Genomic DNA, 17,776 nt, shown 5'->3' with positions numbered 1-17,776 from the left:
GACAAGTCTACAGTGGTGTTCTCTAGGGGTATAACTAGTATTTCATGTGAGGTTTAATATAATTCCATGCTTTTCTACACTATGCCACTTGGAATAAAACCAAGGATATCATGCTTTTATAGTGACCTTCTCTACACTTCCGCCTTCAAAGATTTGTGTACATACACTCCTGGGTTTCTCAGTTGCTGCAATCCTTTAAATTGTCCTAGTTAGTTTATGTTGCCTTTCCTGATTCTAACTACCAAAATCTATCATTTCACATTTGCTGTGTGAAATTTCATCAGCCTTTGTCCTCCTGAAGTCTGTTACCATCTTCCCTTTGTTCACTACACTTCTGAGTTTTGTCATCTGCAAATCTGAAGTTATACCCTGTATACCTAAGTTCAGGTCATTAGTGTATATCAAAAAAAACAGTGGCCCTAATACTGACCTCTGGGGAACACCACTGTATACTTCTCTCCAGCCTGAAAAACAACTGATCATCATTAAGCTCTCTGCATTCTGTTACCTAGCTAATGTCATACCCATGCTGCCACTGTCCTTTAACCCCATGGGCTTTAATTTTACGAACAAGCCCATTATGTGGTCCATTTGAGACCTCGTTTTTTCCGGAAAGAAAACAGCACTTCTTTCCTTAATCAGGGAGAATTTATTTTCAACAGATCGTACCAAGATTATTATTTAGTCTGGGCAACTGTTCGTTTTGTAACACCATTTTAATTAAACCTATGCTATCTCCCCATTGACTGCTTAGTGTTGGTGTCTATTTGTTGAGTTATTCTTTAGCTAATCATTAAGCCATGAGTTGGAATTTACTCCTGAGCTAATAGCTGAAAAACAACTAGTCAAGATAACAAATATTTTAACTGAGCAGTAGATCCAAGATCTGTATCCTGTAGAATGAATGATCTAAATTATTGCTCCAAGTTAGATTTAACATTAAAGTTGATTTTCTTTATACAATTAATTTGTATGTCAAGGCTGAATTAATTTTAGATTACTTTCTTTCTGTATGATCCTTCCTCCTCCTTCCTCAATGTAGTTCTTCCCCCATATGTAAATTTTCCTCTACATGACCTGGAGTGCTTGGACATTTTTCACTAGAAAATCCAATTTATTTCAATTTATTGACTTCTATTCTGAAGGAGATCAGCTGGATCATACTGCCAGAAAGAGGTTTCTATTCTAAGTTTTCACATTTTCTTCAACTGCTCTTGAAAGAGTCTAGCTCTAGTGAGCTGTGCTGGTGGGTATCAGCAGGAGATTTGACAGTGGAGGACATCACAGCCAAATCCAATCCTATTCATGCACAACATCCATAGTGAGGACATCCAGCAGGAATCTCAATATGGTGATTAAGAGCAGGGGCCAGAGCTGCTATCCTTCTTTCTAGCTTGGGCATTGAGATTAATTGTAGTGCCCTTCCTGAGATTAGTTAATGTGGCATAACCTGAAAACCAACCCTCTGGTCCATAAATCTTAGCTACAGTTACTTTTCCCAATTTAGCTATGGAAGAAACCCTATGAACAAAGCTTTGAAAATGATGTGCATTGTGATTCCTCCATTTTTCATTGGTATGTGGAGGATCAACAACATTAAAATAGTGAGTACGAGCACATCTGTGAAATGTAAAGTAACAGTCTCATCTTTCTCTTGGTAGACTATGAATAATGCAGCATTGTATTTGGATGTGTAAGAATGGAGAAACCAAGTCAACCCCTTGCTTTCCTCTAGGGACAAGAAAGTTAACATCCAGGTACAGCAAGTAATTATTGAGGCAGTTGGCATGTTGGCTTCTATTTCAAGGGGATTGGAGCGCAAGAATAAGGAAGCCTTGCTACATTGGTGCAGGGCTTTGATGAGACCACACCTAGAATACTGTATTCAGCTTTCCTTTCCATATTTAAGGAATGATATACTTGGATTGGAGACGATTGCAGCAGAGGTTCACTAGATTGGTTCTTATGATGAAGGACTTATGTTCTCTGGATTTAGAAGAATGAGGGATAACCTCATTAAACATACAAGATTCTAAAAGCCTTGACAGGGTAAACACTAAAAGGTTGTTTTTCCCTGGCTGGGGAATCTGGAACATAGGTAGGCTCAGGATAAGGGGCTGATCATTTGGAACTGAGATGGGAAATTTCTTCACTTGAATGGTTGTGAATCTTTGGAATTCTCTACCCCAGAGGGTTGTGGATGCTCCATCGTTGAATCTATTTAAGGCAAGGATACAGATTTTTAGTGTCTAGGGGAATTAAGGGATCTGGGGAGCGGAAGGGAAAATGGAATTGCTTCATTGTATTGAATGGCTGAGCAGGCTCGAGGGGCTGTACGGCCTATTCTCCTATTTCTCATGTTCTCTACCATTCGTTGTTCTGTATATTACTTTTATTTCTCCCATGATTGATCGAAAATGCCACATTACTCCAGTAAATACACAGTAATAAAAAGGGCAGTTTAAAATTTACCAAATAATGTGTGTTAATTTTTCTCGAATGTTTTAGGTAGGGTTTGACTGCGCTTAAAGCATTGGGTACTACTCACTCAAAAAAAATTGTCGATCCTAGTATTCTCAATGTTTTCACAATGCTTCCTGCTGTCGAATTTTTATTTTCCCTTCCCAGCAGACATCTGGTCTGGAGCCCCAGTTGTAGTCCCTCAGGATACAAGACTGTTTGCAATACTGTAGGCAGCGGCTTAAAGGATAACTTCAATAAAAGGGCAAGCAGCTGAATATGTTCCACTTTCCCAATGAGGAGTACAGTGTACTGCTCGCACTTTCAACTCATTCAGGCAAGAACATTTTTGTGGTTAATTACCTGAGAGGCTGTTGCTGAGATGTGCCAGCCATTGCCCCACAAGCAGCATTTAGATGTTGGCTGGAAAGCTGCCATGAAAATTTGAACTTCTTACCACCTCATGGTAACCTGCCACAGCTGTCTGGCAGCTGAGCATAGGATTCCCATCAATTCTAACTGCTAGATTTATTTGCAATTGGAACTTGGCTCCCTTCAGTGGGTATATTTGTTGGGTTCTTGGAGGATTATGGCAATAATTGCTTCCTTAAAGAAGAAGGTGTTATCCTACCCTGAAAAGTGCATTTTCCTTTGACCAACTCGGGGTCCAGACTCTCTTGTGGCTGATGGAGGAATATGGACAGTTAAGCAGAACAGGGGATGCTGAGGTGAGAAACAATTCATGGAATCCATCTTTGATTTTGTTTGCTAAGATTAACCTTTTGAGTAAGCTAACACTATTACACCACTTTTCGTCACCATCTGTGCAAGTGTGCAGAGGCACTGATAGTTTCATGATGTTTGCTGAATAGCTTACAAGTAGTGGAAAATTGCAGTTAACTTTCACAGGTCCAAGTGATTTCTCCCTGCCTCTATCATGCTGGGTCCTTCATCTGCACTGTTTCTCAATCTAAAAACAATACTTAGTGTCTGTGAGGTCTGAAACCATGTCTCAAATATTTAAAGCCCTCCCTGAAAGGGAGCTGTTCCAACCAGACTTCTAGCTGATCGCTGAAGACTAGTGCAATTACATAGAAATGACAGGCTATCTAGGGAATGCCGTAAAATACACAATGCTTCTACACTTCTGCAGGTGAGTTGATGGAAAATATATACAATAATGAATACTGCACAATGTGTTCAGTGTTAATGGAAGCAGGATTTAACAGGCTTTTTTTTCTCCACTAAAATAGGAGTATTTTAAAAGGAAGCTTTTCTTTCTACTGGCTGTCTCTTTTTCTCCTGCTTGTAGTCTTAGCCTCAGCAAGTCTCTGCCCACTTTACACTAGCCTTCCCCTCTTTCCCCCTCCCTGGACTGGCAGGTATTTAAATATGGAGGTTCTTCTCTGCCAGGGATGTACCCAATCAAAGGGTTGCAGGGGAAAAGCCTAGGCCAGTCTGTTGATACTCTTTCGAGTTATCAACAGTCACAGATTGCAACTCTTTTGAGTACAATCACAGTTCATGGTTTCCAGGAGTGGGACATGAACCCACAACCCTCTGATTCAAAGGCGAGGGTGCTATGAACTGAGCCACAGCTGACACCTCAAGCCAGTCTGTTGATGGTAGACCAAGTAGTGGGCTGTGTGCATGCTTCTGGTACTAATTGATATATTATGAAGAAGCTGCATTCCAGATTCAGTCACCACTCACCTCTGTCAGGTGAGGGAGGGACACTGATGCAAGTAATTAGGAAAGCTAATAGAATGTTATCATTTATTGTGAGGGGAATTGAATACAAAAATAGGGAGGTTATGCTTCAGTCGTGCAGGGCACATCTGGAGTACTGTGTACAGTATTGGTCTCCTTATTTGAGGAAGAATGTAAATGCATTAGAAGCAATTCAGAGAAGGTTTACCAGACTAATACCTGGAATGGGTGCGTTACCTTATGAGGAAAGATTGGACAAACTAGGCTTGTATCTGCTGGAGTTTAGAAGAGTAAGAGATGACTTGATTGAAATGTATAAGATACTGAGGGGCCTTGACAGGGTGGATGTGGAGAGGATGTTTCCTCTTGTGAGAGAATCTAGAACGAGGGGTCACTGTTTAAAAATGAGGGGTCACCCATTTAAAATGGAGATGAGAAATTTTTTCACTCGGGGTGGGGTCATGAAACTTTGGAACACTCTTTCTGAAAAGGCGGTGGAAGCAGAGTCTTTGAATATTTTTAAGGCAGAGGTGGATAGATTCTTGGTAAGCCAAGGGGGTGTTGGTTATCAGCAGTAGGTGGGATGCAGATTTCCGGTTACTATCAGATCAGCCATGATCTTCGTAAATGGCAGAGCAGTCTCGAGGGGTTGAATAACCTACTCCTGCTCCTTGTTTGTACGTTCATAAGTTTTTAAATTTGCAAAGCTGAGGAATTGTAAATTTGCCTTCCTTGAGTTTGTGCTTTGCTTTGTACAAACTCAGGATTGGAAATTTTCCTACATTTCATTGAAGTTGCTTAGTCTGGGCTGGAGGGATTGCACTTATAAAATGCACTCCCTAGGGATCCTGCTGAATGAATAGGCAACTTTGCCTTGCTGTGTTTGAAAGACAAGTCTTCAGATTTTTTTCAGGCACCCTCACGGGGCACTGCCACCCAATCTGGGCAGAAGAGTTGTGACCGGGTTGTGTTGGATTCTGGTTTTCTGTTCTGACACTGAAACAGATTTTCTAATTAGTCTGAAGTTGGCATCAAGCTTCATTCTGTTGCTTGTTTTTTGGGTTGGAGCCAAGGCATTGAGAAAGGTAGCTGAAAACTTTGGAATACAGAATGTTTTCATAGAATGGCGCAATGTTCTTTTGCTCCTGGCTTGTGGGGAATGGCCATAGGGTCCTTGTTTGTTTCAACTTATGCATCTGCCTTTTGTTTCCTCTTTTGGTTTTGAATTAACACTTGCAAGATGAAGAACAAATGTTTCATGTTTTGTTTTACAGGGAATAAAAAACAAGTGTCAGCTTAGTTTAGTAGTAGCACTCGAGCCTCTGAGTCAGGCATCATGAGTTCAAGCTAGAGACTTGAGCATGCAATCTCAGCCAAATTCCAGTGCAGTGCTGAGGGAATGCTGCATTGTTGGAGGTGTTGTTTTTCTTTTAAATGAGATTCTGGCTGCCCCTCAAGTAGCTGAAAAGGTGCTATTCAGAGAAGAGCAGGAGAGTTCCCTAGGTGTCCTAGGTAACAATTGCCCTCGTTCAAAATCGCTAAGCAGATTAAATGTTCAGTTAGCATATTGTGTGACTTTGAACTCTTAGTTGCAAATAGAAGTGATTTGTACTCCCTGGAAGGGCTGAGGGGTGATTTGATTGAGGTTTTTGGGATTTTGATAAGATTTGATATGGTAGATAGAGACATATATTTTTCTGCGGTCGAGGAGCCTATCATGAGATGTAACCTTCCTGTCCTCCTCTCTTGTTCCCCAGTCATGTTCTCTCCTTCCTCCTCTTCCCCACACACCTCCACTTCCACCCCCCCCCCCCCCCTCCCCCCCCCCCCTCCTCAAACTGCATGCTGTGCTTGCAACCAAACAGTTGCACTGCAAAAGTAATCCATGGGTTGTATGACCCTTGGGCCATCCTGAGAATGTGATGAGCTATGTTAATGCAACTTTGTTCTTTGTTCCTACTGTTGCTAGACCTCGTTAGTTAATTTGATAGCTATTTAGTAGCAGTGTTGTCAATAAGAGCTTAGTAAAGTGTAATAGAGGATGTGTAGAATATTATGCAGTTGAGCAGTGAAAAACACTACAGAGTACCATGCATATCTTTCCAAGCCTGTGTTGCCCAGATAGTGTGTGTACAAATTGGCCAATACTTTGCTAGGAGTAATATGAGGTGATGAGTGAGTCTATGATAAACACATTGCACAACACTGTACCATGTTGGCTTTAATGTAATTTGAGTCCTCCCAGTGCACTGGTATTCATACACCAATTATGCTGACACCTACAGAGATTTAAATAAAAGTACATCATCCTGATACCTTTTATAAAAATCAACGTTTTTTGCTCCGATATGCTTAATTCCTCCATTTTCCGCATTTAAAGGTTCATTTTCTGCCAACTCCAGCATGATGCTGTGCAGCCCCCCACCACAGCCGTCAGTATTCCGTAGGGACCATTACCTCCGTGCACTCCCATGCAATTGCAGAAGGTGCAACACCTGCCCCTTTATCTCCTCACTCCTCATCGTCCAAGGCCCCAAACACTCCTTTCAGGTGAAGCAGCGCTTCACTTGTACCTCCTTCAATATGGCCTACTGTATTCGCTGCTCCCAATGCAGTCTTTTCTACATTGGAGAAACTAAACGCAGACTGGGTGACCACTTTGCGGAACACCTTTGCTCAGTCCGCAAGCATGACCCAGACCTTCCTGTTGCTTGCCATTTCAACACACCAACTTGCTCTCATACCCATATGTCCGCCCTTGGCCTGTTACAATGTTCCAGTGAAACCCAACGCAAACTGGAGGAACAGCACCTCATCTTCCGATTAGGCACCTTACGACCTCTGGACTTAACATTGAGTTCAACAACGTCAGACCATGAAAGCACTCCTCCCTCTTCATCCCTCTTTTTAATGCAATTTTTAGAATTTAGGTATTGATTTTAAATTTTATTTTACACTTTTTTATTTTTTTTTTAATCATTTTTCCCCAACCACATATCCCCCACCCCCGCAAACAGGGCCATCTGTCACTTGCCTTCATGTTTTGCTTTCACAGAGTGCTGACCCTTGTTTTGCTTTTAACACCTTCTGCTATCTTACCTTTATGCCACTATCAGCACCTTCTTTACTCGTTACCACTACCATTAACACTCCCTTTGTCCTGTGTCCATGGCATCTTTGTCAATCTCTCCTTAGCTGTCACCTACCCCTCACTTTCTATTGTGTCCCACCTGCTCCACTCCCTCTTAAACAGTATAAAACCCATTACATTTCTACTTCTCTTTAACTCTGAAGAAGTCATATGGACTGAAAATATTTCCCTCTCCACAGATGCTGCCAGTCCTGCTGAGTTTTTCCAGCATTTTCTGTTTTCATTTTGCTTTTATCCTTTTCAGATCCTTAGTATTTCTTCCTCTACTTAACCCTAAACACATTTATTCCTTGAGCGAAAACAGATCAAAGAACTATGTTTCACAACTTATTATGACTTTGCCTTGTGCAATATTCAGGATTTATCCTGCCTACACCATTTAATAATTTTTCCTCCATGTGATCTTTCTACCACCTTAACCACCAGCTTTTCTGGAAGTTAATTTTATTCTCCTCTTTCCTCATAACACAGTCCATTACCATGTCTTATATGTTTTTGAGCTGCTTTGATTGTAGCCTGACCAACACATTGCAAAGCTCCATCATAGCCTCCAGTAACTCTTATTCTTTTTCCAAAAATCATTGTGTGGGCAGAAATTCCAAACTGCTTTCATTTTCACTCCTAATATAACTAAATTATTAAAACCTCAATTTTACAATTTTCTGTCGCTCGAGCCTTTGGATTTCTACTCCACCACCAAAACCACAAGGCTATCATATTCATTCTGGCTGTATATCTCTGCATTCTGTTACGTTTAATAGCTTTACCACATTGTCCAGATATTAAATGATGAGTTAACAATCACTTCCAGGCCCTTTTGAGTAACATACTGCTCATCTGATTTGAAATCCTATGCTTGATATGGCATTTGTTACCAGAAGGTCTGAAGAGACAGTCTTTACAGTGCTGGTGACTCCATGAATTACAGACACATCTAGTCCAGTTCACAGGAAGTTACTTTAGGCCATTCACTAAAGCACACCCTTTAATCTACAGGCCCAACCCTTATCTTAAGACTCCTTTTCTCGAACCGTATAGTTACCCAATTTTGCTCCCTTGTAACTTGAATGACCAAAATTGTAAATCAGAAACTGAGATGGGAATCATAAATTCCTCCACAAAAATCAGTGTGGGTTGTTTTGCATCCTATGGCTAGCAGTTTTTATAAGTGTTGTTACACCAGTTTTATACTTTGTGAGGGGTGTTGCTAACTCTAGGCAAGTACCAAACAGGTGTCAATCCTCAGCCAACACCTTGCATTCTTGGCTTTGTGATATAGGAATGCGTACAATACCCAAGGGATCTTTGTGTGGCTAACTAAGGAAGTTAAGGATAGCATCAAGGTGAAAGAAAAGGTCTAGAATGCTGCGAAGATTAATGGTAGGCCAGAAGTTTGGGAAAACTGTAGAAAGCATCAAAGATTGACTTAAAAACAGGGAGAAATTAGACTATGAGAGTAAACTAGTAAGAAATATTAAGATAATAAAAGCTTCTACAAGTGTACAAAAAGGAAAAGAGTGGCTGAAGTAAGCGTTGGTCCCTTAGAGGATGAGACTGGGAACTTGACAGGAAACCAGGAAATAGAGACTTTGAGCAGGTATTTTGTAACTGTCTTCACAGGAGAAGACGCAAAAAGCACCCCAAGAATAGTCGAAAATCAAGAGGCAAAAGGGAGGGAGGAACTAGATCTCTATCACTAGAAAAAAGTACTGAGGAAACTAACAAGGCTAATGGCTGACAAGCCCCCTAGACCAGATTGCCTGGGTTTACCTAGGGCTTTAAAAGAAGTGGCTGCAGAAATGGTGTGTCCACAAACATCCACCCCCTCCACCACCAACACAATGACAGCAGTATGTACCAGAAGATGCACTGCAGGAACTCACCAAGGCTCTTTAGGCAGCACCTTCCAAACCCACAACTGCCATCTAGAAGGACAAGAGAAACAGACACATGGGAACACCACCACCTGGAAGTTCCCCTCCAAGCCACACACCATCCTGACTTGGAAATATATCGACATCCCTTCACTGTCACTGGGTCAAAACCTTGGAAACCCCTCCCTAATGGCATTGTGGGTGTAACTACACCTCATGAGTTGCAGCAGTTTAAGAAGATAGCTCACCGCCACCTTCTCGAGGATAATTAGGGATGGGCAATAAATGCTGGCCTAGCCAGTGACGCTCAGGTCCCATGAATTAACAAAAAAAAATTAGTTGTAATCTTCCAAAATTTCCTAGATTGGGGAAAGGTCCCAGTGAATTCGAAAACCACAAATGTAACACCTCTATTCAAGAAAGGAGGGAGATAGAAAGCAGGAAACTAGGCGATTTTGCCTAACGTATGTCATTAGGGAAATGCTGGAGTCCATTATTAAGGAAGTAGTAGCAGGACGTTTAGAAAGTCATAATACAATCAGGCAGAGTCAACATGGTTTTATGAAAGGGAAACTGAGGATGTAGCAAGCAGGGTGGATAAAGGGGGACAAGTGAATGCAGTATACTTGGATTTCCAAAAGGCATTCAGTAAGGTGCCACATAAAAGGTCACTACACAAGATAAGAGCTAATGGTGTTGGGTATGATATATTAGCATGGATAGGGGATTGGTTAAATAACAGAAAACAGAGTTGGGATAAATGCGTCATTTTCAGATTGGCAAACTGTAACTAGTGAGGTGCTGCAGGGAGCAGTGCTGGGGCATTCGCTTTTTAACATCTGTATTAATGACTTGGATGACGGGACACAGTGTATTGTAGCCAAATTTGCTGATTATACTAAAGTAGGAAAGCAAGTTGTGAAGGGGGCACAGAATTTGCAGAGGGGTATAGACAGGTTAAGTGAGTGGGAAAAAATTTTGAAGATGGAATATAATGTGGGAAAATGTGAGGTTGCCCACTTTGCAGGAAGAATAGAAAAACACAATATTATTTAAACGGAGAGAGACCGCAGAATGCTGCAATGCAGAGGGATCGAGGTGCCCTTAGAAACGTTGGCCTACTCGTCCTATCGGCCTGTCGAGCCTGCTTCATCATTCAATGCGATCATTGCTGATCATCCACCTCAATGCCTTTTCCCCACACTGTCCCCATATCCCTTTACATCATTGGTATTTAGAAATTTGTCAATCTCTACTTTAAACATACTCAATGACTGAGCTTCCTCGGCCCTCTTGGGTAGAGAATTCCGAAGATTCACAACCCTCGGAGTAAAAAAATTCTTCTTACCTCGATCCTAAGTGGCTTCTCCCTGATTTTGAAATTGTGCCTCCCCAATGAAGGGAAATATCTTACCTGCATCTACCCTGTCTATCCCTTCAAGCATTTTGTAGGTTGCAATGAGATCACTTCATTCTTCGAAACTCTAGGCCCAGTATCTCCAGTTTCTCTTCATAGGACAGTCCCGCCATCCTGGGAACAAGTCTGGTGAGCCTTTGTTGCACTCCTTCTGTGGCAATAATACCCTTCATAAGGTAAGGGAACTAAACCTGCACACACTACTCCAGGTGCGGTCTAACCAACATTCTATTCATCAATTGAAGCAAGACTTCGCTACTCCAGTGCCAAAATCCTCTTATGATTTAAAAAAAATTCTTTCTTCCTCCAGCTCTCCACAAGAGAGAAGGAACACACGTCAATGACAGAGAGCAGCTGCTAAAAGCAACACTTAAAGTCTGTTTCCTGCTCAGAAGAGCAGGAAGATAATAAGGAAGGCAAATGGAATTTTGGCATTTATTGCTAAAGGAGTGGAGTATAAAAATGGGGAAGCGTTGTTGCAACTGTGCAAGGCATTGGTGAGACCACACCTGGAGTACTGCGCATAGTTTTGGTCCCCTTACTTGAGGAAGGATGCAGTTGCATTGGAGGCGGTTCAGAGGAGGTTCACTAGATTGATTCCAGAGATGCAGGGATTGTCTTATGAGGAGAGATTGAGCAGCTTAGGCCTATACTCGCTAGAGTTTAGAAGGATGAGAGGAGATCTAATTGAGGTATATAAGATGCTAATAGGGATAGACAAAGTAGATGTGGAGCGGAATGGGGCATTCTAGAACGAGAGGCCATAGTTTTAGGCTAAGGGGTGGTAGATTTAAATCAGAGATGAGGAGGAATTACTTTTTGTCAAAGGGTCATGAATCTGTGGAATTCTCAGATTACAGTGAATGCCGGGACGCTGAATAAATTTAAGGAGGAGATAGACAGATTTTGAATTAATAACGGGTTGAAAGGTTATGGGGAGAGGGCGGGAAATTTGAGTTGAGGCCAAAATGAGATCAGCTTTGATCGTATTGAATGGCGGGGCAGGCTCAAGGGGCTGAATTGCCTACTCCTGCTCCTAAGCCTTACGTTCTTATTATGTAAGAGAATGCTATAAATCCTCTTCGTGGTTTGTGAGACCAAACACTCTAGAAACACATTTCTCAAGAGAAAAACTATAGAAATGATCCTTAAGAGTATAGTCCTTTAGCATTCCTAATTGCTTGCTGCATGTTAGCCTTCAGTGACTTATTGACAAAGACATCCAGGTCCCTTTGTACATCTAAACTTTCTAACTCTTACCATTTAAGGAATACTGTGCACATCTGTTCCTCCTACCAAAGTGGGTAACCTCACATTTTTCTACATTATATTCTTTGTACATGAATCACAAAATGCATGCAGGTACAGTAAGAAATTAGGAAGGCAAATGGAATGTTGGCTTTTATTGCAAGGGAGATGGAGTACAAAAATAGCTGTGTCTTGGTACAATTCACTCCCTCCACTACTGATGCACAGTGGCAGTAGTGTGTACCATCCACAAGATACACTGCAGGAACTCACCAAACTGCCTTAAACAGCAGCTTACAAGCCCACAACCATGACCATCTAGAAGGACAAGGGCAGCAGACACATGGGAACACCACCACCTGGAAGTTCTCACCATCTCAACTTGGAACTATATCGCCATTCGTTCACTGTTGCTGGGTCTAAATCCTTGAGCTGCCTCCATAACAGCACTGTGGATATACCTACACCAGATGGACTGCAGTTGTTCAAGAAGGCAGCTCACCACCACCACCTCAAGGGCAATTAGGGGATGGCCTAGCCAGCGACACTGGATCCCATGGATGAATATAAAAGAAGCTGTACAGGGTATTGGTGAGACCACACTTGGAGTACTGTGTACAGTTTTGATCTCATGAGATATACTGTACTTGCATTTATATACTGTACCTGCGCTGGTGGCAGTTCAAAGAAGGTTCATTAGGTTGACCCCTTGCAATGAAGGGGTTTTTTGAGGAAAGGTTGTGCACGTTGGGCATCGGAATTGGAAGAATGAGCTCATTGGAGTTTAGAAGAATGAGGGTGTGATCTTTATAGAAACATATAGGACTCTGTAGATGTTGAGAGAATATTTCCCCTCGGCGGGATGGAAATCTGAAATTGGGGGGGCACAGTTTCAAAATAATGGATCTCCCATTTAAGACTGAGGTGAGAAAGAATTTCTTCTGAGGGTCATTAATCTTCAGAATTCTCTTCCCCAGAGAGCACAGGAGACTGGGTCATTGAATATATTCAAGGCTAAGTTAGACAAATTTTTGATCCACAAGGAAGTCAAAAGCTATGGGTGGGGGGCAACATGAAAATGGAGTTAAGGCCACAATCAGATCAGTCATGATCTTATTGAATGGCAGAGCAGGCTTGAGGACCAAATGGCCCACTGCTTCCATATCTTATGGCTTAAGATTCTGCAGCTCATAACTCAGGGTAAAGAAAGAATATTCAATAGTGAGTAATTATGAAACAAATTTTCTAGGATTCCAGATCTTTCAATGTTTTGGCTCTCTCAGTCCCACCATCTCCTATTATCTCCTCCTTTATCATTCTCAGCATCTCCACTCCACTCCATTTCCCCTCTCTTCAGTGCTGAGCACCCTCAACCCCACATTCTCCCAAGAACAAAATTGGGTGGTGAATGGTAGGTTTAGATGTTTAACTTTGCCTACACAGTAAAATTCTCATTTTGGATGGCTTTGTTGAAGGGAGGTGAGTGATGACTGAATATAAAATATTTTAGCACTTGGAGAAGGGAGAAATTTGAGCAAATGTTAACCTTAACCACTCGTGCATTTATAGCAGTTAGTTAAAAGAGCAAATTATTTAAAACAAAAACAGAATTACCTGGAAAAACTCAGCAGGTCTGGCAACATCGGTAGAGAAGAAAAGAGTTGACGTTTCGAGTCCTCATGACCCTTCGGCAGAACTGAGTAAAGTTAGGAGAGGGGTAAAATATAAGCTGGTTTAAGGTTTGGGGGGGGTGGGGGGAGAGAAGTTGGTGGTGGGGGTGGTTGTAGGGACAAGCAAGCAGTGATGGGAGCAGATAATCAAAAGATGTCACAGACAAAAGGAACAAAGGGGTGTTAAAGGTGGTGATATTATCTAAGAAAATATGCTAATTAAGAATGGATGGCAGGACACTCAAGGTACAGCTCTAGTGGGGGTGGGGTGGAAAGACTGACAACAGGGTATTACAGTTATAGATTTAAAAATAATGGAAATAGGTTTTTTCCAATAATTTATATAGATTTTTCTTTTCCCACCTTTATAGGTTTTTTCCAATAATTTATATAGATTTTTCTTTTCCCACCTATTTCCATTATTTTTAAATCTATAACTGTAATACCCTGTCGTCAGTCTTTCCACCCCACCCCCACTAGAGCTGTACCTTGAGTGTCCTGCCATCCATTCTTAATTAGCATATTTTCTTAGATAATATCACCACCTTTAACACCCCTTTGTTCCTTTTGTCTGTGACATCTTTTGATTATCTGCTCCCATCACTGCTTGCTTATCCCTACAACCACCCACCTCTCCCAACTTCTCTCCCACACCCACCCCCCCCCCCACCCCCAACCTTAAACCAGCTTATATTTCACCCCTCTCCTAACTTTACTCAGTTCTGCCGAAGGGTCATGAGGACTCGAAACGTCAACTCTTTTCTTCTCCACCGATGCTGCCAGACCTGCTGAGTTTTTCCAGGTAATTCTGTTTTTGTTTTGGATTTCCAGCATCCGCAGTAGTTTTTTGTTTTTATCTCTGAGCAAATTATTTACCTGTTTCCCACCTCAGTTGTAGGTACAGCAGCAAGGTAGAGAGGAGACAAAGCATTATGAACTGCTGTGCGCATGTAGCACCAGCAGTGAGGTGTCTCACTATTTCCAAATCTGATGTAATTGTGAGAGACAGTGGCAAAACTAATCTTTTATTTTTTTCCACCCTTTAGGTCATTGAAGTTTATGACTTGAGTAAAGTTAAATTGAAATACTGGTGAGTATTTTTACTCTGTTTCCTTTGTGTTAATCAATCTTGCTAGAACTTAAGTATAGGCCATTGGCTGCAGTGGTGTTACCAGGGCTTTGGAAAAACATACTGGGCATTGCTCAAGTATTTTCTGGCAGACTGAGCATGCAGGGTTCCCATTTATCTTTTTGTTTAAAGGGTTAGAATGCAAGAAGTTAATGTATTGCCTGTTTTCTCTGGTAAATAAAGAACACTCCCTGGATTGTTTTGCTTTTATGTTAACTTTTAGGATGGGACAGTATTGTAACATAATAAGTTTAATATTTGGGTTAAGGTGAAAGCTGTTAAGACCAAGCACAGACTCAAAGCTCAAAACCAATAAAAAAATGAAAATGCCATTATTAATCAATTTAAAAAATTAACAACATTTTTCACCAATTATATCCTTCCCACTGGTATTGATGCCTCTGCGGAGTATAATTCTGCAGGAGTAGGACACTCAGTTAGTTTAACTAAGTGTTTATTATTCATGTCAACTTTGTCTTCAGGCTATTCAGCCTTTGCTCTCCCCCAGCTCTTCTCCACTAAGATACTGAGACCAGTAGTGGACACCCATGCTGCCACTCAAGTTGAGAACTGTTAATTTGGAACATTTTATTCATTAGTAATGCATTTTTCACCAGTAAATCGTGTGCCAGTTTATTGGAAAAACTCCACTTTTTCTTTTGGCTGTTAGCTAGTGAGTAAAATGGGGTGTCCATTTTAAGATTGAGTAGGTTTGTGTGTTTTGAAGTTCATTTGACAGCAGCTAAATCCATTAATTTTCACAAGGTTTTGCAATCAATTTTAAACCCATTAACAGAAAATGACTGACTCAAAGGGACCACTGCAACCAAACATTAGAATTAATCTGAGATGTTATTTATTTTTCTTCTTCTGTTTCTTAGTTGAAGATTTTTGGTGATCTTGTTTGTCAGATTGAATGTTTCTGATATTTTGTGTTCCTGTAGCAGATTTTTGTCATGTGCCAACTGAGGACAATAGGGTAGGTCAATGCTACTCTGAAGTTGCCACAAAGTGATTTGTGAAGGGAGCTTAGGGATGGCTTTTACTCCAATCTCTTGTCACCCATTGCAATGCAGCTGAGAGCAAGAACTCAATTGAATAGCTTGCATTTCTGGCTATATAGCTACGTTGGCAAAGTAGTTTTATTGGCCATTTGTAACACTCTTCACTACAATTGATTATCAGCGTACCACAAATGATATTTGTTTTGACAAATTTACCACCATTATTGAACAATGTATAATTCAACAAAGCCTCCCTTCTTACTCTGGTAACTGGAGTATTTGTATGTCACTACTATAGGATAGCTATTTCTGTGCATTTTCAATGAAAATTGAGGAACGGGTTTATGGAATTTTAAGCTGGAAGATGGCAGTTTTAAGCAGAAATTGATAAAGTATAACCACTGGAAAAGGTGGGGTAAGAGTCTAGTTTTGGTGACAAGGTAAAACATCAAGAAAGAGCAGGTGAGGCCAGGTTAGAGAAGGACTGGATGGGTGGACAGCATCAGAAACTTGTCAGAGGGAGGAATGACAATGGCCTGCAGAATTGCAGTGAACCCCGAGAGGTGCCTCTTGGCCCATGTGGACTAGACTAATTATGGATGGAAACTGGAACATGACAGTTCAGGGAACTGCTCTGGATTGTTTGGTTACTCTAGGAATTATTGCAGGACCTATAATTACTCTATAGATTCAAGATATTCAACAAGTTATGCTTAACCTCTATAAAGCTCTGGTTAGGCCAGGTCTGTTTGCCACACTTCAGAAAGGACGTAAGGACCTTGACAATATTCAGAGGCGATTTACCAGAATGGTGCCAGGGTTGGGGGATTATAACTACAAGGTTAGGTTGGAGAAACTGGGGTTTAAATAAAATAGATTTTAAAAAAAGCTGTTTCCATTAGCTGTTATAGAAAGACTGTGGAACACAGATTTAAGGTTTTGGGGAAGAGGTATGTGTTGGTGGAGTGGCGGGGGGAGGGGGGTGGTTGTCGAATTTTGGGAAGAACATTTTTATCTAGCAAATGGCAATGATCTGGAACTCGCCACCCATGAGGGTGTTGGAATGGAAACAGTCAATGACTTCAAAAGAAAATTGGCTCAGCACTTGAGAGAAATAAACTTGCAGGGCAACTGGGATAGAACCTGACTGAATTCCTCTGCAGAGAGCTGGCATGGTGGGCTGATTGGCTGCCTTATGTGCCATAACGGCTCTGACTCTACGATCAGTGGAGCTCATTCTCTGCCATTTCAAGTATCATAAGCACCAACATATCACAGAATGTATGTTATAAAAAATATAAGGAATAGGAACTAGAGTAGGCTATTTTCCCCTTTGACCCTGTTCCCCCATTGAAAAGATCATAGCTGATCTTCAACCTCAATTCCGCCTTGCCTTACTGCCCATCTATCCCTTCATTCCCTCAGTACCCAAAAATCTATTGATCTCTGTCTTGAATATACTCAACAACTGAGCATTCACAGCTCTCTCAGATAGAGAATTCCAACCCTTTGAGTGAAAAGATTTCTCCTCATATGTGTCCTAAGTAGCCAACCCCTTACTCTGAGACTGTGTCCCCATGTTCTAGATCCCCCAGGCAAGAGAAACATTTCTCAGCATCTGCCCTGTCAAAGCTCCTTAAGAATATTTATATGTTTTAATGAGATCACCTCTTGTTCTCCTAAATGCCAGGAAATATGGGCCTGGTCTGTTCAATCTCTCCTCATGGGGCAAACTCCTTATCCCAGGAACCAGTCTAATGAACATTCATTGCACTCTGTTGAGGACAAATATATCCTTTTTTGAATAAGGAGACCAAAGCTATACACAGTACTCCAGATGTGGCTGCTCCAATGTCCTGTCTAATTGTCGGAAGACATCTTTACTCATATGTTGCAATCCCTTTGTACCATTTGCTTTCCTAATTACTTGCTGTACCTGCATGTTAACTCTGATTCATCAAGGGCGACCTTGTCCCTCTGAATACAAACATTTCACAGTGTCTCATCATTGAGGAAATATTCTGCTTTTCTATTTTTCACACGTGGTCACATTGCTTTCCATCTGCCATGTTTCTTCCTCCTCAACCAATCTGTCGATATCCCTCTGTAGCCA

At 41.3% G+C, this 17,776-nt stretch overlaps 1 protein-coding gene and 2 pseudogenes across 2 annotated transcripts in view; 1 reads left to right on the top strand and 2 right to left on the bottom strand.

Moving 5' to 3' along the window:
• The window catches only part of phaf1 (phagosome assembly factor 1), a 67,337-nt gene that overhangs the window by 23,367 nt on the left and 26,194 nt on the right, over positions 1-17,776 (top strand). For both annotated transcript variants that reach the window (XM_078544065.1, XM_078544064.1), the window contains exon 4: positions 14,577-14,620. In XM_078544065.1, coding sequence (XP_078400191.1) covers positions 14,577-14,620 — 44 coding nt within the window. The remainder of the gene's footprint in view (positions 1-14,576; positions 14,621-17,776) is intronic.
• LOC144682342 (small nucleolar RNA U3) lies at positions 10,912-11,008 on the bottom strand (annotated as a pseudogene).
• Positions 11,636-11,776, bottom strand: LOC144682341 (small nucleolar RNA U3; annotated as a pseudogene).

The sequence above is a fragment of the Cetorhinus maximus genome, chromosome 6, assembly GCF_964194155.1.
Source record: "Cetorhinus maximus chromosome 6, sCetMax3.hap1.1, whole genome shotgun sequence".
In the NCBI taxonomy this organism is placed as follows: domain Eukaryota; kingdom Metazoa; phylum Chordata; class Chondrichthyes; order Lamniformes; family Cetorhinidae; genus Cetorhinus; species Cetorhinus maximus.
Note: the sequence above shows the minus strand (reverse complement) of the source record. Positions and strands in the feature narration are given on the sequence as shown.